The sequence below is a fragment of the Cyprinus carpio genome, chromosome A17 (assembly GCF_018340385.1).
Source record: "Cyprinus carpio isolate SPL01 chromosome A17, ASM1834038v1, whole genome shotgun sequence".
Lineage (NCBI taxonomy): Eukaryota > Metazoa > Chordata > Actinopteri > Cypriniformes > Cyprinidae > Cyprinus > Cyprinus carpio.
In genome coordinates, this window is record NC_056588.1 from 11023096 (window position 1) to 11043476 (window position 20381).

The following is a 20381-nucleotide window of genomic DNA, read 5'->3' on the forward strand; positions in this document are numbered from 1 at the left end:
TTCTTTGTACATTCTTCAATTCAGTTTGTTTTTGACTGCTTTACAAACAGTTCATTTGCTGTTACAGTTAGCATCTGAATTAATCAAATCTCTGGAATGTATCATAATGCCTACTCAAAGTATAGCTTATTTGTTTATAAAGAGATATTAATATATAGAGAAAAATATAGAGTTAATCAGCCTTAAACAGATAACAGAAGTACTTCATACAACTAAATGGGTACTTTACTCTTGGTGAGAAGGATCCAGTTTTATATTTGTATGGTTATGAAAAGTTCAGTTGTCAGCCTAACCGGTACAAGTAAACCAGAAAGATAGGTTTGGCACTAAGAACACAAAAAAATCACATTTCTCATCATCTTGTTTTTAATCATTAAAATCATTTATTTAATAATTTTATTAAATAAAAAAGTGTGAAGTGTGAAAGTAACAATCTCTTATTAAATAAAAAAATCATTCAATAATGTCAGTTATCAACACAAAGAGAAACAATAGGCTGGAATAAACCCACAAGACATGTCTTTACAATAAATTAAAGGAAATGAAAAGGGATTTTCTTTAGCACAGAGAAAGCACTCAAATTATTAATGTTTTTCCTGGAAAGAAACAAAATTAATCAGCAATGATAATGGTGTGTTATTTTAGTATCTGAAGTTCCGTGAGAGCCTTTTCATTATAATGGGTTTGTTATGAATACCAGTGTAGAAATGCATTTGTCTGGTAATGACAGATATTTCCTTCTCAAAATTAGTCAAAGCACTCACGGACACAAGTATGGGGAAATCAGATATAAAACCATTTGTGACTTCTAATTCTATGATACATTAATAAACAAATAATCTCTAATTAAGATTAGTAATGTGATACAAACTAACCAGCAAGACATTTGCATTTAGATATGATTCATAATATGTTTCAAAGTCAAATTCTGTCCCGTTCTAGCATTTATTGCCTGTAGGCAATGTCATCAGAAATCAAGGCACAAGAGAACAGTTTAGGTCCGTCTGGTTGTGAATATTGGGTGATATGAGCTCACAAATGCCCTTTTCATCACTAGCCTCATTCACACATTCACAGTAGAGAACGGATGCGCTCATCCCCAATGTCCAGCTCCACTGTGTTTAGGGATATTTATTTAAAAGATGCTATAAATTAAGAGATTTCACTGCAAACTTAGAGGTAACGTAGTGTGACCTGCAAAAGAGTAATGTCATCATACCAGGGACCATAATCACTATAAAGAGAAAGAAGACTTCAGAGCTTGCAGGAGGCCTGAGCTACTTTTGAATTTGTCCTTCTGTTGAGTGAATGACAGATGAATGAGCCAGCGTCCAACAGTTTGGGCAGGTCCACTCCCTGAAACAAAGAAACTACAGCTTAAATGTGTGGTATAACCTTTTTTTTAAAGTATATTCATGATTTAGTTTTATACCCAGAGGTCCAGTGGTGTTTTTGTGACATATATTTAATTTTTTAAAAGTATAATTATTATTTTATGACCATTTTCCACCCCTTCTCTGATCCCACAAGTGACAAATGACTTTAGAGCTGCAGGAAAATTATCAAGACCCATTGATTGACTGATATCAAAAATCCCCTAATTTTTAGGTTTTCCTACACTAAAATGATAAATAAAATTTGAAAGAGGAGGCAGAACAGTTTATGTTTAATAAATATTAACTTTTTTTGTTTTTCTGAAATTGGTCATTAATATTGGTCTTTATGGAATATATATATATACACACCTTCCATTCAGAAGGTACGATTTTTTTAAATTCAGCAATTAAATTAATCAAACGTGACAGTAAAGACATTCATAAAACAGTTTCCTTTGTTACATAAGAATTTTGTTTCAAATAAATGCTGTTCTTTTGAACTTTCTATTCATTAAAGAATCCTGAAAAATTTTTATCACTGTTTCCACAAGAAGATTAAGCCCAACTGTTTTCAACATTGATAATAATAAGAAATTTTTCATGATTTTGTGTGTGACGTCCCATATTAAATCAACGTGTTTTAGGTTGTACTGGTGAGATTATGCATTTACAGATCAGAATTTTCTAAAAGAATCCAGACTGCTGTTAAATCTGACTGAGAGAATAAGACGTAAATGTGACACAGACACAATCCTAGACTTACAGTATGGATTCCCAGCCCATGCAGCATATAGACCACATCTTCAGTTGCAACATTCCCAGAAGCCCCCTGGGCATAAGGGCAGCCGCCGAGCCCTGCAACAGATGAGTCCACGACACTTACCCCATTCTAGAAGAGAACACATGAAACAAAGGTGTGCTGCAATTAAATAGTCGCTCATTTTAAGAATGTGAAAAATGAAAAGGCCAGAATGCATGGTGTGTACGCAAGGCAATTGTGTCAGTAGTTTCAGTATAAGAATGGGTCTCAAAAGACAGTAAACCAATATGAATATAACAAAATTATAGATGTCAAGACAGACAGGCAAAGAGGTACTGGACATTTATTTTACCCACTTCCTTACTAACCTGTAATGCTACAAGTATGTTAGCAAGTGCTTGTCCGTAAGTGTCATGACAGTGAACTGCTAAAACCTCCACGGGAACCTCTTTCTTCACAGCATCCAACATCTCCGTCATGCCACCCGGAGTGCCCACTCCGATAGTATCGCCAAGTGAAATCTCATAGCAGCCCATGGAATACAGTCGCTTAGCAACCTCTGCCACTCTGTTTGGTGACACCTTCCCTTCATATGGACAACCCAGCACACATGACACATAGCTGGGAAAAACAGAGCAAGAGAGGGAGATTTTTCAGAGATAAGAGCACTGGGTTATGGAAAAAAGTCCATAATAAAAATAGCCAAGAGACTGAAATGTGCGATCCGCAGGTGTCTTACCCTCTCACAGGAACTCCCTCTTGTTTGGCTGCTCTCATCACCTCCTCAAAGCGCACAAGACTCTCATCCACTGAACAGTTTATGTTCTTCTTACTGAAGAGCTCTGATGCAGCACCAAATATTGCTACCTCTTTTGCACCAGCCTTCACCTGAGATTATATATATATATATATATATATCTTATTGACACCAAACGTTTGGACCATTGTATATAAATAAACATATTCTGTATAGCACTAGCACATTCTAGTCTGTGTGTATTTCACTCACAGCAGCCTGGAATCCTTTCAGATTAGGGGTCAGAACGGGGTAGTTCACACCAGGTTTCTTGTGGAGGCCACGCATCACTTCCTCTTGATCAGCCATCTGCCAATCAAATGCAGCCAATCTCTCATAATTCTCTCTCTTTATAGTGTTTTATTGTATGTTGTGAGAGTTTGCTAATGAATTGTTTGCAGGCTTTGATGGTGTGTGCTGCATCTCACCTGAGGGACCCATTTAGGTGAAACAAAACTTGTGGCCTCAATGACAGGAAGTCCTGCTTCTGAGAGCATATCAATCAGATGGATCTTTACCTCAGTGGGAACGATGGTCTGATGGATGCAGAGTTTGTGATTAATAACAGAAATTATACAGCTCTTATATTTCACTTTACATGGTTTCCAGAACTTTGTGTCACCAGGGTTTGACTTAAAACAGACGTGTTTCACCACACTGCACAAAGCTGTCATGCTGGGTGTTGGTGCAGGTTAATTCAGAATTACAGAAAACTTTTCACCTTCTCATTCTGAAGTCCATCTCGAGGTCCAACCTCTACAATCTTCACCCTCTCTGGGAATGAGAATGACTGTGTGGCAGACACACTGACCTGTCAGATCACTCACACACACACACACACACACACACACACAACGTCATATGTCACTGCAACTGTCAATCATAAAACTGAATTGTCATTAGTAAATTAATTAATTTAGGTAAATACAAAGCACGTAACATCGTCACATTCAGAGCAGCAGACGTGAACTTACGGATCTGAGTATTGCTGCTGCAGCAGCGGAGCGCAGAGCGGGTCGGTGAACCCGAGCAAAAGCGAAAGTACCTGGACTGACTCTCATCGCGAGCGCCGCCATCTTCACACGCCCCCCATTCGCCATGACGTCATAAGCTCATAAATGGATTTAGATCTCGCGACAATACGGGATCTCAGCTCTCAGGGATCAGATTTCGAGCAGCTCGGCACCTTTTTTTTTCTGTTTGGAAGGATAAAATGTATGGAGTCATTTTTGTTTTTGTACAATATACCATTGAGTCTAAAAGAACAAACTTTTTCTTGCACAATTAATTATTTTACTAGGAAAATATTATATTCATGTAAAGAAATGGGGTAAAGCTTAGCCAAATTGTGAACAATTTATAAAAGAAATTAAATAATACTGTACTACTTTGCACAATATTAGAAACAAAAAGGTAAAAAGATTTATGAAGCACTGTCACTTTAATTTGGTCAATTAAATGTTTTACATTTGTACCTGTCATATATATATATATATATATGTGGTGTGTGTGTGTGTGTGTGTGTGTGTATATATATATATATTATATATATATATATATATATATATATATATATATATTATATATATATATATATATATACATATATTTTCCTAATTTCATATTTGTTATGAGATATATATATTTGTACTAATCTTTGTACACAATTGCATTATAAAAAAAGAAATTAATACATACATACATAAATAAAAACATAATTTCTCTCTCTGCATCAGTCACCTCAGCTCTGAGAGCTGAATGTTTTTTTTTTTTTGTCTAAAAGGTTGTGTTAAATGTTGGCATAAAGGTAGAATAATTTAATTTAATCCCAATTTTTTTTTATCCTATTTAAATGCCAATGATGATTCACACAAACACTGCTTGTTTATAAAATATATTTCCTTTAGTCCAAATAATCAAAACAAAAATAATTTTATGTTAAAATAAGACAAATGGCAAAGATTATATACCCAGAGTGAAACAGAAACACATACACTGATATATACAATATTTTATTTAGACAATGTTTATGTTGAGCCTGTGACTGGTAACAATGTAACTGGTTTTGTTTTAAATAAATATATGATTCTGTTACACATCACACAAAGCAGGTCATGTCAACTCCATGCAGCATAGTTTATTAAATGATATGTGTAAACCTTGGCATTAACTAAATTTGTAGTTATCTAATGTGAAAACTTAAAACTGTTTTGAAAAATTAAAGTTGAAACTAGAATATTGCAGATTTGTTTTTTTAATTACAGAAAAATCTGTCCCATTGTATCAGCCTTGTATCTAAATTAAATTTCCATATTGTCATTTTCCCCATAAATGCCTTTTTGAAATAAACTAAATATACTTTAAATTACAGAAATATACTTGTACTTTTATAAAAGCTGTTATATTTTAATACTTTAGATTTTCAATGAGAAAGTATTTTTATTTGTACAAAAATGCACAATCATATTCCTTAAGAAATTTTAACAGGTCTTAAACTGCCAGGAAGACAGCTTTTCCCCATTCACCCTTTCACACACACAACAAGCATATCATCACTTTCCACTGGCTTCCTCGTCGCTGTCCTCCACTTCCTGGATTATGAGATCTGCCCCAGAATCTTCTGCTAGGTCATCGTCGTCCATGACCCATGCAATTTGCCTGTTCTCACTCATGTCCTCTTCCACACCCAACAACAGGCCTTCCTTTCCCTCATTTCCATCAGTCCCATCCGTGATCAACTCACTGTAGCCGCTCTCTTGAATGCAAATGTCACACAGCCTGTATCTGCGGGTTCCCTCACTTACCACTCGCCCAGTGACTTCAGTTACATGGCGTTTGCACTTCCTGCACACCAGCTTACGGGCCTGATGGATCTGTGAAACACAAGTGACAAAACAGGGGATGTTTTAGATATCATATTAAGAAGAAAAGTAGAATTATGTATAATCACATCCATTACATGTGACTCAGTTCAGCCCTGACTTAATGTGATCACACAGGAAGTCAAAGATATAAATGAATGACCAACAGTAGCATGTTGATGTACAGTACAGCCTGTGGAGGTGTTAATGGACCAGTCATGTAAAAAGCCGAGTGTGTTTCTCACCGTCTCAAAATGGCTGCGCAGGTGTTCCAGACGAGTGAAACGTTTGCTGCAGGCCTGACAGGGATAAGGACGCTCACCTGTGTGACAACGGAGGTGACGCTTCAAGTCGGCCTTTCTTTTTACTGTGTGCGTGCAGAATGGACATTTGTAACGCATAGAGGGAGTGGAATCTGAGACAGAGAGAGACAGACATTGACTGTCAGATCCCTTTCATGCATCACCACATCAAATGACTATTTAAAGCCTATTTAAAATCAAAGCATTTCTTGTTTACTCAGAAAAGTTCAAAAACATACAATAAAAAAAGAGTTAGAGAAGAAACATGTGTGGGTAAAAAAAAAAAGAGAAAAAGGCTTAAAGGAAAAATGTTTTGCCGTTTTAACTTTTGGCTGTTGTTTAATACCTTGAATGGCTTTTAATTGCAAAATGGCATTTGGATTTGTGCAATATGAACACTATTCTTTTATTTTATACAAGCACTTTTATTGTGGAGGCAGATTTAGATATATATATATATATATATATATATATATATATATATATAATATATAATATAGATATATATATATATATATATATATATATATGAGTGTGTGTGTATATATATATATATATGTATATATATAGTGTGTATATATATATATATATATATATATATATATGAAGGCTGAATTTTAATGAATTTATTTGATCAAAACACAAGAAAACAATATTATTGTACAATATTATTACAATTTAAAAATGTATTTCTTCCTGTGATGGCAATGCTGCAAAGCAATTTTTTCAGCTGCAATTACTCCAGTCTTGAGTGTCACATAATTCTTCATAAATTATTCTGGGGTGCGTTTCCCAAAAACAACTATTTGCAAAGTCACAAGGTCTGTCGTTACCAATATAGTTCAGAGGAACTTACCTCCATAGTTAGCTAACTATGCTTTTGGCAAACGCACCACTGATTAGTTTTGGACATTTCTTATTATCATTGTTGGAAAGATTTGTGCTGCTTAATATTTTTGTGAAAATTTTGATTCTTTTTTGAGGATTCTTTAATGGTTGCAAAGTTTAAAACAACATTTATTTGAAATAGTTTTTTGTAACAGCATAAAGGACTTTGCTGTCATTATTGATCAGTGTAATGCATCATTGCTAAATATAAGTATTCAAAAAAATATATAATAACGATAAAATAAAAACTTACTGACGCAAAACTATATATGTACAATATCTGCAGGTTTGTGCTCACCTTTATTAAACACCCCAACTACCCCAACAATAGACGGAAGGTTGGCATACAGATCATCTGCTTTCTGAGAGCAGTGTGATACCACTCCCTGCAGGTCAATGAGAGAAGTGTCTTCTGTTACCAAGCGACTGCTGGCAGTTCTTTTCCTGCTTCCTCTTCTTCTGTGTTCAGGGAGCTCAGAGCTGAACTGCTCCTCCTCCATTTGCGCCTCCAGACTGGACTGTGGTGGAGAGTTCTGCTGAAGCCCTGACGGCTGTGGGCTTGTTCCTCTGAAGTCTTCCTGTGTCTGATCCTCCTCTGGTTGATCCCAGAGTCTGGTCTGAGAGCTCATGCTTACGTCACACATTTTGGACGGCTCGATGACATTCTCACGTCTGTCCTGAAGTGGACTGCTGTCTGACAGACACAAATACCGACTCTCATCGTCCTCTTTTGTGCTGATCTCAAGGAAAGATTTAATGAAGGCCTTGCAATAGGAAATGACGTCATTCATCTGCAGGTAGCTGGCGGCTGACATCACTTCTATTACATTAGAGCTATTGAGCTCCAGCTGACCAGAGTAAATGAAGTCCAGGATGATGGCAAAGATCTCAGGGCTGAAGACATCAAAAGAAGCATTTATAGACTCTAGAGTGTCTTTTGCTCCTTGAGACAGCAACATCCTGAAATATCCACTGCTGCCGTACAGGACGTTACGGTGTGCACGGAAAATCTGACCCTCCACCAGCACGTTGCAGTCACAGAACAATTCCTGCTGTCGTTGCTGGTCCAGCTGCTTTAGCAAACAGCTCTGGTGAATGGCTGACATATCAGCACTGGTCCATTTGTGAACAGGCCTGAAAATGGAAGTGGGACAACTTAAAAAACAAAACAAAACAAGCAAACAAACAGAAAAACTATCGAAGAATGAGTAATTTACTGTTATGCATTATTCAGTTTTACATTGTTCCTGCAGGCTTGAATGTGCAGTGCCAGTGTTGTGCTTTGTGTGACGTAATGGCAGCGGTTTTGTTTCACGAAGAGGCAGGTAAACTCCGCCCACTGTGCTCTGATTGGATGACACATCTGTCAATCATGTACATTCGCTGTGGAAGGGGCAACACCCGACTTTGCGCATCGGGTAACGAGGGAGAGAAACAGGGTGAGAGAAAAAGAGAAATAAATACAGAAAGATGGATAGAAGAAGAGAAACGCGAGTTTAAAACATGAAAAATATTACAATAAAGGAAAAATGGGCGACACTGTTGCTGATAAAATATCTTATCATTGGTTCCCTCGCAGCACTCGCACACAAATACAAAAAACTGGGTTACAGTGCAAGACATATATAAATAAATAAATAAATAAATAACCAACCCAATTAACATAAAGACATAAATAACGTTGCAACACCGAACACGCTAAAAAAAAGTCAATTAGGCTATAGGCTACGATTAAGTCACTGCGCCCCATATTTGCAAAACGCCCGCCGGAGAAATACCTGAGATAACGCGCACACACGCCTGTGATTCACTAAAAGGACATTTAAACATTAACCAGGCATATCATCTCTTACATTACGAGAGTCAGTGGGGTGGTTTCTTACGGGAGCCCTGTCGTCCGCGGAGAGCCGCCCACCAAACCGACCTCAGCTGGAAACGCTCCAGACTGGATTTTAAAACGCAAAACACCCGGTTTTGTAAGCATCTTCATCGCCTTTTCATATTTCAGATCACTTGAGCTCGGACGACCCGCAGGTTGGCGTTTAGCCTCGTGCTGGTCCCCGTCGCCCACCCTCTTTACCCGGGCACCGTTTCCCCAATCTCTTAAACATAATACTCACAGATGCCCCGCGTCACCCGCACTCCGGTACGGTCGACATGTCCCACTTTCACAAACCATCTCCATTTCTCTGCCTATTTTGGATGTATTTCTCCAGCTTTTGTTATCAGGGCGAACGGCTTTCACTTCCTGCTTTGCCCGAAAGACCGAAACCCGTTTGTGCTGGAAAAACGTTTTGCTGACGTGGGTGTCCGGAGCGCCCGGGACCGGAGAACCGCTTAAAGCACACGCGCCCCCGTACAGCAAGCCCGATATATTTATATTAGCAGGGTCTGGACTTGAAAATGAACAAATGTCCCATTTTAGTATGTTTTTCAGCACTTATGTTGACCCTTTCCTGTCATTGGAAACAGCGCCATTGGTTGACAGGGCACGATGCTCGTTACAGTCGAGTCTAATAAGAGTGTTGAGGGAAAAAAAGGATAAAAAAAAAAAACCTTTTGTACAGACTTGTTAAATATACAATCAGTGCAATGCTGAAAAGAATACTGTAAAAATGTTGCACCTCCATGGACATACATAAAACGAGAACACAGAAGTTATTTCTAAACGAGTGAAATAGTTTTTTATTTTTTTACTGACAAGGAAGTATAAATAATTCTAGATCAGAAATGAGCCATTCAGTGTACATTAATAAAAGTGAGATGATGTGAAAATGGAAGACTTTAGAAAACAAAAGAGAAAGATTTTGAATTTGATAAAATAATTTGTTTAGCTTCAAGTTTCTTGTAATATAATGATTATACATATAATTATTAAAAAATGAAAGACTTCATGGTCCCACTTTGGCTGTTTTTTGCCATGAGTGCAATTCCCTTTTTTCCCCCGTAAGAAACATTCTGCAGTCATCCAGTTTCAAGGCTGTGTTCCGTTACTGAATCCTGTGGGATTCTGGGATTGCCAGCGCCATAGATCTTCACCTGTGTGATTAGATGAAACAGTCCGATTACTCATGAGCTGTCAGTACTTCACACCCCATTACACTCTTATCTACTTATGCACACTGCAGAATTAAAATGATTTCAATTCACACTTACACATCCTCTCCAAGCCGTATTCAGCCTTCCAGGCCAGCTCTTTCTCCGCCAGAGTTGGATCTGCATAGCATGAGGCCACATCACCGCTGCGTCGAGGAGCGATCTGATAGGCAATCTGGGACCAGAGGAAAAATACTAGCATTGAAAAGAATATCAAATCCGATTTTTTTTTATGCCAGTATAAACATCATAACACAATTTCATAAAAGCTAAATAAAATATTTGTGTGTGTAATATATATATATATATATATATATATATATATATGCACTTTGGACCACAGCAGGTTTATGCCTCACCTTTTGACCTGAAGCTTTTTCCATGGCATTCACCATCTGCAGCACTGAGTAACCTGTACCTGTGCCCAGGTTATAAACCTACACAGAGACCAGGGCAGAAATGTAAAACTGAGAAAAAGGATGTGAAAAATGGAGTACATTACAGAGGATGAAAAATTGTCTTACTTTACACCCACAGTTGTCTTTCAGTTTCCTGACGGCAGCAATGTGCCCCTTTGCCAAGTCAACAACATGGATGTAGTCTCTCACACCTACCCAGAAAGAATAAACCAGTGTTATCGTTGTTACTGAAAACTAAAATTAAAAGCAAATGGAAACATTCTTGTTAACTGAAATAAGAACCAACATAACTAGGAAAGAAATAAAACTAAAAAATATTTCATAACTCCAAAACTAAAATAAAATAAATACTACTACAAAATCATTTTAGAGACATTATATTATAAAAATTAAAACCATTACAACCTACCTGTATTAATCATGAAAATGTCTCTAGATATCAAAAACATTAGACATTGCTCAGAAATTTAACGGCATTTATTTTTTTAATCATACCATTTAGCACATAAACTACTAAAATAAAAACAGAATAAACAAACTAGAAAACTAAAAAAAAGAAAAAACTAAACAAAAAACAGTGTTATTTTAGTATTATATATTTATATATATTATATTTATATATAAGAAAAAACTAAACAAAAAACAGTGTTATTTTAGTATTCACACAACATTTTATTTATTTTTAGTTTTTAATATTTCTATTTAGGTTTGATTTATTTTTATCTCAGTTTTAGTCTTTAATCTTAGCAAGTTTGGTACTTCAACTTAAACTTAATTCAGTTAGCAAATAGCAACATTACTCACCAAATTTTAAGTAAAAAAACAACAACAACAAACTAACAATAAAGAAAACTAACAAAAATGAAAACAAATTGAACAGATAAAATGAAAAATAAATAAAAAAGTAAATAGGAGAGTTATGGCGGAAACAGCATGCTGAAAAGCATCTCTCATCACCTGTTCCATCAGGTGTACTGTAGTCATTTCCAAACACATTCAGATGTTTTCGTCTGCCAATAGCTACCTGCAATACACAGTGAGAAAGAACAACATCTATTAACAATAAACACACACACACACACACACACACACACACACGGCTCTTCTAGACCTTAAGTGGTCAGATGGGATACCTGGGCAACATAAGGCAGAAGGTTGTTTGGGATTCCCTGTGGATCTTCACCAATCTGTCCTGAGATGTGAGCACCAATTGGATTGAAGTACCTGAGCAGCACAGCATTCCAATCCTGCAAGATATTTTATCAGTGACAAACCTGCCAAACAGAGTCAATAGTGTTATAATAGAGAGGTCAGCTACCTTCTCTGCTGTGCATTGGTCCCTGATCATTTCCTCTATAAAGTACTTGGTCTTGCCATATGGGTTTGTGCAGCCACCCACTGGATGCTGCTCATCAATGGGGAGTTTCTGGGGGTCTCCATAGACGGTGGCGGAACTGCTGAATACCAAATTACGCACTCCATGAGACTGCATCACCTGATTCAGACACATACACAGGGCCACAAACAGTAAGGCATTCCTTAAGAGCCGAAAGCACTAACATGCACATACAGACTGTACTGAATCTGCATTTCAAGAATCAGCTCAAAGATTCATATAGATATTCCATGCATAAAAATGATTCATGCATAAGGAGAATCCATGCAAAAACATTTTTACAATTTAGACACATTTCTTACCTCCAGCAGATTGATGGTTCCTGTGAGATTGACTCTGTAGTATCGTAAAGGCTGTTCTACTGATTCACCCACAGCTTTCAGTCCTGCGAAGTGCATCACTGCATAGAAGGAGTGCTGGGACACAGAGAGTAGAGAGGGATCAATCAACTCCATTAACCACTGAGGGGCGCTATTACACCAGGTCGATTCAGAAATCAGGTTTTGAGTCAGTTTTTGTCAAGAAAAAGCTAGTATGTAAGAATTAGTGCAAGTTAATTTTTTTTTTATTATTTAGCCACAACATGTCTGAGATATATATATGCAAGTTAATTTTTTTTTTATTATTTAGCCACAACATGTCTGAGATATATATATAAAACTATAAATAATATAAAATAAAAAGTAGATGTTGTGGCTAACTAATAATAAAAAGTATGTATATTAATATATGTATGATTAATAATATACATATATATGCATGTATAAAAATATGAAGAAAACAGGAGGCATGCTGTGGCTCAACGTAGAACAATAATATGAGGATCAGATTTCATTATACAGAGCAAGTAATGGATATATACAGTGCATGTTAATTTTTACCTTTTTGAATATTTTCTCCAGCCCAGGTTTATCTAGAAGGTCCAGCTCATGGAACTCAATCTGAGTATTCAGAAACTTCTCTATTCTCCGCAAGCTTTCTGGAACATCACCCTCTCCTCAACAAAACACACATCCACAAAGAATGACAGACATTAAAAAAAAAAAAAAAAAATTTGAAAATCGTTAACTACAAAAATTAGATAACACTAATTTAAATCTAAAAGTTTTGTCCTAAATTTAAAAGCAAAAATAACAATATTCCTATAATAACCATATTATATATTTAATATATTTTTTATAAATTACATTTTTTTAATAAAATAAATATGCAATTAAATGCATGTTATTAATAAAATTTTAAATTTCATATTTAAAAAAAAAAGTTTAGTTACTGAGTCTGTGTATTGCTTCCCCCAGCAAATACTACATGCAGTCCACACAAGGGCTCACTGTGTGTGCATGATGTTTCTGAGGCTCTTTGTAATGCAGTGAGATTTACTGAGAAGGGTCCCTCTGTGTTCAGAATACCACCAAAGCCCTTCTTCACCACGTGTGAATTATTAAAGTCTGTTTACCTCTGACAGCATTACTGAAGTTATCGATGACCACGGGGTGATAACCAGCCTCTATGAGCTCCACAACACAGTGGCTGCCAATGTATCCACCTCCTCCTGTCACCAAGATCTTCTGAGGCATGTTGAGGGCCTTCAGCACAGATTAAAAGAAAGACACACAAAGGTGAATTATTGTAATTGTTGGTCCATTGTTAACAGATATGTGGGTGTGTTCTATTCTTACTCAACCTGTACGTGAACTACGTGGCTTTACCTCCATTTGCACAATCCTGTTTCACTATGAATGGAGCTCTTTCATTTATTAATGCATGTCACATCATAGCATTAAAACCTCACCAAGATCCCCAAAACGGTCAAGAGATTACTTCAATTCACACTGATACATACTGACTACACTGATATACAACACAGTAAGACTTTTAAAGTCACCTGACTAAAGGAATAAAGTTAGTTCTCTTAGCTGTCAGAACAAAACAAAAATGCAAAAATATATAAGAGATCTCATTTTGATGTGTTTTCACTCTCAGGGGTGTTGTGTGTGGATATATGAGGTGTTATTGAAAACCGGGTGACAGCAGGTGGCACAGTGACAGGCGAGCCGTTTACTGAGTCTGTTTGGTTTATTCATTCTCACTTTCTGGTTTCAGGGACACGTGGAAGTGTGTGAAGCAGCGTAATTCATTTTAAAAATAAAGTCTCTCATATTGTGGGAAAATACGGTACTAATTTATTTATTATAAGAGTATTCATTCATGCAGAATTTATTAAATAGCGACTAGCAGAAAATCAGTGTCCAGTAAACTAAAACTGTAAATGCCTGTAAAGAATGCATTATTTGTTCACTGAAATACACTATTGAAGACCATGTAAGCCAATATAAATAAGGAAGGAAAAGAAAGACAAAAAAATATAAGTAATATAAAGAAGACATTTAAGTAATCTATATTTATGTATAGCACCATCATAAAGTACGACCTAGATTAATCGAGCATTCTCACAGAAACTTTTATTATGAAAAATGTACTTCTTCATAGGAGAAATATTTTTCCTTACGCCCATACTTTCACAAGTTCCATGCTTACGTGTCTGCCCTGTGGAAGTTATGTGGTACAATAATCATATGTCAGTCAGCTGGTCTTTATTCGTTTATTTCAAAACAGGAAGAATCGCTTCCATATATATCAAAGACTACGTCATAACTAAATCTTAAATTAGGAATGTAATACAAATACAATAGAAATACATTTCTAATAGCGACAGAGAGAATGGAGAAAATCCTCAAGCAATAATGTGTGTGTGCCAGAATAATTTTGCGCAGACACACAAAAAAACAAAACAATAGAAAGCATCACATAACCTGTAATTGTTTTACTGGTTATAATGGGAATTGTATTGGTATTAATGGAAACTGTAATGGTCCCTGTGGGTCTCTACTGGTAATTTGCCACCTACTATTGGTGGCTTGTTAAAACCTAATGGAAAAATGTCCCAAAACACACTACAGATAACCATTTTTTTTTCTCAGTGGATTTACTGGTTAATAGTTGATGGTTTGTAATGTTTGTAATGGTATTTGTAGTGGAAACCATTAGAATTTTTATGTGTTCTTTTTTATTCTTTTTTCTCCAGCAGGGAAGCATCACTCATTTATCAGTGAAAACTACACATTTGAAATATGGAGTAAGAAAGACAGACATAATATAATCAAAATATTTATTTATTAATGCTTGCCTTTGGAATCTTATTTTCCTTTAATATCTACATCACACTAATAGTACTTTGGTGTCTGAGTATCGGTGATGGCTTTGGGGATCAAAGAAAACAAAACAGGATGATCTTACAGCTGCTGAAATAATCAGCTTGGATCCTTAGCCAGGCTTAACATCACAGAAAAAAAAGAACAAAAAAAAAAAAACCTTGGACACATACAAGAGTAATGATTTCTGTGATTTGAGATTTCCACAGTAGTCCAGGTCTTACTGTATAAGAACCTGAATAAAAAAGAGCAAAGTGGCAAACAGACAAATTGAAACCTGCAATAACACATGAAAACCAACAGAGGGCAGAAAGGTTAACAAAACAGTAATTTTGATGGACACTCCTCATCCAACTCACAACCCTACTTTACACAGACAATCCGGCCTTTCTCAGGAGCTGCGCAGGAGATCTATAATACTAGGACAAGCTATTCAATAGCATTCCAGTTCATTTCAGTGGGATGAATGCAGGGCTGGTGCAGGAACCCCACAAGTTAGAAACCTGTTTGCTTCGTTTTTGGCCTCAGTGCTGATTGGTTAATGGCACAAGAAAGCCACAAACCCTTAAGTCCATTAGACAGCTCTTCAGTATAATATAATGTAACAAGCAATTAATTGTTGCTTGCGAGAAGTCAGAATACGTGGCAGTGTTAGCAGGTCATACTAACCAGCAAAACCTTCTTATTTAGTCTCTTATACAAACCTCTTAGTTATAAAAAAAAAAAAAAAAAAAAAAAAATCTGATCCCAGATAAACAGCTAAAGATGACCTTTTGAGTCCACTTTAAGGTTGCTTGAAGTTGTGTTCTCCCCTCAGAGCTTATACTGATGCTGTGGTGGAATTCTGAAAGCATTCGTGATCACTATAAATGATCAGGACGTGTATATATTCACAGTCTCACATCTCAAAATGGCGGTAGATGCTCTCTACGTATTCCAGAACTCTGTGCCAGTCCGGTGCTTCATCTATTAGCATCTCCTCCACTGTCTGAGGAACCAAAAAAGAAATTAACAACCACACAAAATCATAATAATAGTCATATCTGCATAATTTCCATGAATCGTGTTTGAGTTAATTTTGTGTTATCATGTTCGCGGTTGTTATCATGTTAAGCCAATCATGTCTGAGGTATTTACATATCCAGTCAGTCATGTTTGAGTATTTCTCATGTTCAGCCAATCATTTCTGAGCCAGTACATATCTAATTAATCATATCTAAGTCATGACTGAGTTATTATTTTTTTTTATTATTAATTATTATTTATTTGTTATTTTTGTTTTATTTTTTTTTTCTACTTGTCTGTTGATTTGTTTATTCTTTTCTGTAGTAGTATTTTATGGATTATTGTTTAGAAAAAAATCAAGTTCACCCACCAGTGATGCAGAGATTCCAAAACCTTCTCCAGTTTGGAATGCTAGAGTAAGATTCTCTTTCTGTGGATAAAATCATCATCAACATCATCATAACAACCCTTCTGTTAATATGTTTGTATGCAAGCCATGTGTGTGAAGTGTGCATTACCTTATTCTCTGGACTGAGTTTGTCATATGGTATGTGAGAGGGGAGGTAACTGTGGTAAATCGCACAAAAGGCCAAACCATCCACCCAACAACTGCTGAAATTAGTGATCTCAATATTCTGTGAGAAAGACAGGAGGCAGCAAAATAAGAAAGTCAGGCAGATATTCTACATATATCTATTCTACATAGTCCAATTTTATTGTAGCTTTTTTTTCAGGCCAAGAACCAACAACTTAGACAGGAAGAGACTGGGGGATTGACATTCATTCTCTTCTATATGTGCTGTTTGGTTGTATCTCAAATAGTTTGTACCACAGTAATATACCTGCATAGAAAAAGTTGATTTAAATAATAGTGTGGTCTTCATGAATGGTTGTACAGACAAAAATGATCAGCAGAATCAAATATGATAAATGCAGAAGCAAAAAAGTCCCTATCATTTCACAGATATAATTTAAAAACACAACAGAATATACATATGCACCACAGTTTAAAATGATTTTGAAAGAAGTCTTTTATGTTCACAGAGGCTGCATGTATAACGCTCTGCACATTTTCTATGTGTCTTTTATCGGTTCAGAGATTTGTTCCATTCTACCGTAAGTGCCCTGTGAAGTGGACATCACAGAATATTTCGCCATGATTCCAGTTTGAAACGAGCCCATATGTTCCATTCAAAGGGCATTAAAGTGCATGAGATGTGACTACTATGCAAATCTCATGATTACAGTTAAATAACCCTTCACACTTCTGTAGTAAGTTTTATCTGTCTGTGAAGATGCAGCAGGCAGTGATGAAGTGCAAATCCGTGTTCTTAATTGAAGAAAACTCCCATGTGCAGGGAGTAGAGAGCAGTGAACACTGTGTAGGGACCATGTCAATCAGTACACAGCTCATTCATGGAGGTCTCGTCTTAAGAGCTGGTGATTTAAATCATGTGTGTTAAACAAGAGAGACATGCAAAATATGCACAATGGGAGGTCACGAGGACCAGGTTTAAGAATCGCTGATTTAATGCATCTTTGCTGAATAAATACAAAAAAAATCTAAATCTAAATATACTAATTTTGCTACATAAATAATACATTTAGTTTAAAAAAAATTGTACTGACTCCAAACTGCTATTAAGTGTCTCAAAAACAAAAACAAAATTGAACTTTAGGAAATTCAGTGTTTGTTGCTTCAACCCAGTAACTTATAAACACGATTTCCAGACTTCCCTTTGCAGGCAGACTGGTAAAAAAACCCCTGTGTGTCAGACTAGAGCTTTCCAGAAAAAGTGCTTTTCAGTTGTGTGTACAATGTGCATCAAACGGTCAGTGAAAGGACTGTGGGTGGTCCATGCTGTTTGAGGCTGAGTCTAGAGGGTGTGTGGCCGACTGCCAAGTTTGATATATCAGCTATTTTATTTAGTTTGGTCGAATTCAGTACCTTGTATCCCTGAGTTCTGCCTTGACACCAGCGAAGCAGGGAGTTCCGCCTGGAGCTGCCGTGAAGCCTCAGCGACCTGAGTCCTGATGGGAAATCCTCCTGTGTCCTGATGGGAAAATAGATGGATGTCAGTTCTCTATTCTTTGAAAATCATTATAATATTTCTCATGAACGAACGGTGGAAAAAAGAGGTAATGTTTGATTCACCTTGTCCTGTTGATCTTATTTGTCACATCTAAAACTGAAGAGTTGCATGTCTGTAGGACTGATTTCTCCACTTTCTTATCTGTTGGACATGCATAGACACGCAAACAGAATAAATAATGTGTCCGTATGAGTCTGGTATGCTACCAAAAGAACAAATATTCAATGAAAACTAGTCAACGGGATATTGTGCAAATGAAACTCCTGTTTACTCACCTCTATTGGAGCTGGTCTTATTGCTCTGTTGGTTTAAACTTGCTGCTTGAGCCTTGCTCTGAGAAGTCTGAAATTATTAGACACTGTTTACTGATATTTACTGTTTAATATTTCAGATACATAATAAAAAATCAAAAAATAAACACTGAAAATAGCAAAACAGGATTTTTTAAAAACTATTTTTTACTCACAGATTCTGTTGTCATAGTAACTGAGGGTAGGGAAGTACCATTTACAACAACATCAGGGTAATCTGAGGGCAGTCGACACAGGCTCCTGCAAAATGATGGAATGCTCCATGAATGTAACATAGGTCACACTGTCTCTTTGACAGACTTTGGGCTGTAAACAGTGAATCATTCAGAATCGCTAAACAATGTTATATATGGGGCAAATCATATATGTCTGAGGCATGCAACAACTATGATTCACAATGATTTCTTGATGGAACTTATTGAATGAACAGACAAACCGAGAACAGTGACTGTTCCATAATTACATCAGTAGGTAGTGATGAGTGATAATCTGTTTGAGTACCGAGTGATTCATTCAATAATTCACTCAACAGATTCATTCCAGAACAAAGTTGTAAACGAAACACCATCCAAGCACTAATTTAAAATGTAGAGGAGAGGCAGCTAAAAGATATAAACATTTGTACTGTCAATCATAATATTGTAAAGTACATTGTTAACTCTTATCAATAAGGTTACTGTACTTTGTTAACATTAGTTAACTACACATGAAAACAATGAACACATTAACCTTCATGTTACTTTTAACATTCACTAATAAATTCTTAAAATCAAAAGATGTATCTGTAAATATTATTTCATGGACCTTAGCTGATATGAACTGACAAGGAAGAGAGGCATTTGTATTAAAGGGATACTCCATTCCAAAATGAAAATTTTGTCATTAATCACACACCCCCATGTCATACCAAACCCGTAAAAGCTTTGTTTGTCTTCGGAACACAATTTAAGGTATTTTGGATGAAAACAGGGAGGCTTGAGACTGTCCCATAGACTGTCAAATTAATAACAGTCTCAAGGTCCAGGAAAGTATGAAAAGCATCGTCAGAATAGTTCATCTCCCATCAGTGATTCAACCGTAACGTTATGAAGCAACGAGAATACTTTTTGTACACGAAGAAAACAAAAATAATGACTTTATTCAACAATTCCCCTCCTCTGTGTCTCTCCAAATCAGCGTAGCACCATTTTGGCAATTCTGACTAGTATGCAGTTGGCGTACGCTCTTCTGTATCAGCCACGCCACAAGGATAAGTTTTTTTGTGTATTTACGCTTTGGTTTGAAAGACAACATTGCATCAGTGCAGCGCAGCTGACACAGAAGAGTGTACGCCGCATTCATAACGTTACGGTTGAATCACTGATGGCAGATGGACTATTCTAACGATGCTTTTCATACTTTCCTGGACCTTGACACTGTTATTTATTTGACAGTCTATGGGACAGTCTCAAGCCTCCCTGTTTTCATCTAAAATATCTTAAATTGTGTTCCGAAGACGAATGAAACTTTTACGGGTTTTGAACGACATGGGGGTAAGTGATTAATGACAAAATTTTCATTTTGCGATGGAGTATCCCTTTAACTAACGCTAACAAAGATCAGTAAATACTGTGACAAATATTTTGCACATTGTTAAATTTAGTTAATGCATTAACTAAAGTCAACTAAGTCAACTAGTTACTTTAAAGTATTATCAGTATACTTTATATTAAATGTTTTTATTGTGCATTTATTCAATCTCAAAACTTGAGCCTTTGTAAGTATAGGATTCATTTTTGGCAATTTTTGAAATAAGTGGATAACTATACCTTGACCTCTCTGTAGTACCAGACATGTGCATTTCTCTTTTTCCCTTCATCTTTTTTG

At 36.2% G+C, this 20381-nt stretch overlaps 4 protein-coding genes across 10 annotated transcripts; all 4 read right to left on the bottom strand.

Annotated features, from left to right (window-relative positions):
* Positions 1 to 354: 354 nt before the first annotated feature.
* LOC109108399 (hydroxymethylglutaryl-CoA lyase, mitochondrial-like) lies at positions 355 to 4048 on the bottom strand. Of its 4 annotated transcripts, none has more exons than XM_042774052.1 (8): positions 3907 to 4048; positions 3654 to 3743; positions 3361 to 3468; positions 3146 to 3241; positions 2876 to 3024; positions 2505 to 2757; positions 2140 to 2265; positions 355 to 1356 (listed from the first exon to the last, which is right to left on the bottom strand). In XM_042774052.1, exons 1-8 carry the CDS (start codon positions 4030 to 4032, stop codon positions 1255 to 1257), a joined length of 1050 nt encoding a protein of 349 aa, XP_042629986.1. In that variant the 5' UTR covers positions 4033 to 4048; the 3' UTR covers positions 355 to 1254. The 4 variants fall into 4 exon arrangements, with proteins under 4 accessions (XP_042629986.1, XP_042629988.1, XP_042629987.1 ...); XM_042774054.1 differs by having other exon boundaries at positions 3654 to 3754; positions 3907 to 4014; XM_042774053.1 differs by lacking the exon at positions 3361 to 3468.
* An 880-nt stretch (positions 4049 to 4928) lies between these two features.
* On the bottom strand, positions 4929 to 9540 carry LOC109079571 (zinc finger and BTB domain-containing protein 8A-like). 3 transcript variants are annotated; one of them, XM_042774047.1, is made up of 5 exons: positions 9104 to 9540; positions 8224 to 8388; positions 7282 to 8117; positions 6039 to 6208; positions 4929 to 5805 (listed from the first exon to the last, which is right to left on the bottom strand). In XM_042774047.1, coding segments are annotated over exons 2-5 (1329 nt in total). In that variant the 5' UTR covers positions 8226 to 8388; positions 9104 to 9540; the 3' UTR covers positions 4929 to 5484. The 3 variants fall into 3 exon arrangements, with proteins under 3 accessions (XP_042629981.1, XP_042629982.1, XP_042629980.1); XM_042774048.1 differs by having other exon boundaries at positions 8201 to 9537; XM_042774046.1 differs by lacking the exon at positions 8224 to 8388 and having other exon boundaries at positions 9104 to 9533.
* Positions 9541 to 9925: 385 nt separating this feature from the next.
* LOC122148158 (UDP-glucose 4-epimerase-like) lies at positions 9926 to 13480 on the bottom strand. 2 transcript variants are annotated; one of them, XM_042774051.1, is made up of 10 exons: positions 13351 to 13480; positions 12776 to 12888; positions 12197 to 12310; positions 11817 to 11993; positions 11632 to 11745; positions 11456 to 11522; positions 10604 to 10689; positions 10439 to 10516; positions 10140 to 10254; positions 9926 to 10022 (listed from the first exon to the last, which is right to left on the bottom strand). In XM_042774051.1, exons 1-10 carry the CDS (start codon positions 13469 to 13471, stop codon positions 9958 to 9960), a joined length of 1050 nt encoding a protein of 349 aa, XP_042629985.1. In that variant the 5' UTR covers positions 13472 to 13480; the 3' UTR covers positions 9926 to 9957. The 2 variants fall into 2 exon arrangements, with proteins under 2 accessions (XP_042629985.1, XP_042629983.1); XM_042774049.1 differs by having other exon boundaries at positions 12776 to 12891.
* Positions 13481 to 15051: 1571 nt separating this feature from the next.
* On the bottom strand, positions 15052 to 20377 carry LOC109107964 (cytospin-A-like). Its single transcript, XM_042774057.1, has 8 exons — positions 20324 to 20377; positions 18671 to 18755; positions 18480 to 18546; positions 18267 to 18345; positions 18060 to 18165; positions 16630 to 16746; positions 16482 to 16541; positions 15052 to 16094 (listed from the first exon to the last, which is right to left on the bottom strand). Exons 1-8 carry the CDS (start codon positions 20371 to 20373, stop codon positions 16005 to 16007), a joined length of 654 nt encoding a protein of 217 aa, XP_042629991.1. The 5' UTR covers positions 20374 to 20377; the 3' UTR covers positions 15052 to 16004.
* Positions 20378 to 20381: the final 4 nt, after the last annotated feature.

What these genes read in the sequence shown, in the direction of transcription:
- LOC109108399 (XM_042774052.1), bottom strand. Translation starts at nt 4,032, where the DNA reads ATGGCGAATGGGGGGCGTGTGAAGATGGCGGCGCTCGCGATGAGAGTC. An exon ending in GAGGGAGTTCCTGTGAGAGG is followed by an intron (nt 2,758 to 2,875) that starts GTAAGACACCTG and finishes TGTTTTTCCCAG; the next exon opens with CTATGTGTCATGTGTGCTGG. An exon ending in ATGGGCTGGGAATCCATACT is followed by an intron (nt 1,357 to 2,139) that starts GTAAGTCTAGGA and finishes TCTTTGTTTCAG; the next exon opens with GGAGTGGACCTGCCCAAACT.
- LOC109079571 (XM_042774046.1), bottom strand. Translation starts at nt 9,168, where the DNA reads ATGGAGATGGTTTGTGAAAGTGGGACATGTCGACCGTACCGGAGTGCG. An exon ending in AGTTGGGGTGTTTAATAAAG is followed by an intron (nt 6,209 to 7,281) that starts GTGAGCACAAAC and finishes TCTCTGTCTCAG; the next exon opens with ATTCCACTCCCTCTATGCGT. An exon ending in TGCGCAGCCATTTTGAGACG is followed by an intron (nt 5,806 to 6,038) that starts GTGAGAAACACA and finishes TGTGTTTCACAG; the next exon opens with ATCCATCAGGCCCGTAAGCT.
- LOC122148158 (XM_042774049.1), bottom strand. Translation starts at nt 13,471, where the DNA reads ATGCCTCAGAAGATCTTGGTGACAGGAGGAGGTGGATACATTGGCAGC. An exon ending in ACCAATGCACAGCAGAGAAG is followed by an intron (nt 11,746 to 11,816) that starts GTAGCTGACCTC and finishes AATATCTTGCAG; the next exon opens with GATTGGAATGCTGTGCTGCT. An exon ending in AAAAAGCTTCAGGTCAAAAG is followed by an intron (nt 10,255 to 10,438) that starts GTGAGGCATAAA and finishes CTCTGGTCCCAG; the next exon opens with ATTGCCTATCAGATCGCTCC.
- LOC109107964 (XM_042774057.1), bottom strand. Translation starts at nt 20,373, where the DNA reads ATGAAGGGAAAAAGAGAAATGCACATGTCTGGTACTACAGAGAGGTCA. An exon ending in TTACTATGACAACAGAATCT is followed by an intron (nt 18,547 to 18,670) that starts GTGAGTAAAAAA and finishes TAATAATTTCAG; the next exon opens with ACTTCTCAGAGCAAGGCTCA. An exon ending in GCAGAACTCAGGGATACAAG is followed by an intron (nt 16,747 to 18,059) that starts GTACTGAATTCG and finishes TCTTTCTCACAG; the next exon opens with AATATTGAGATCACTAATTT.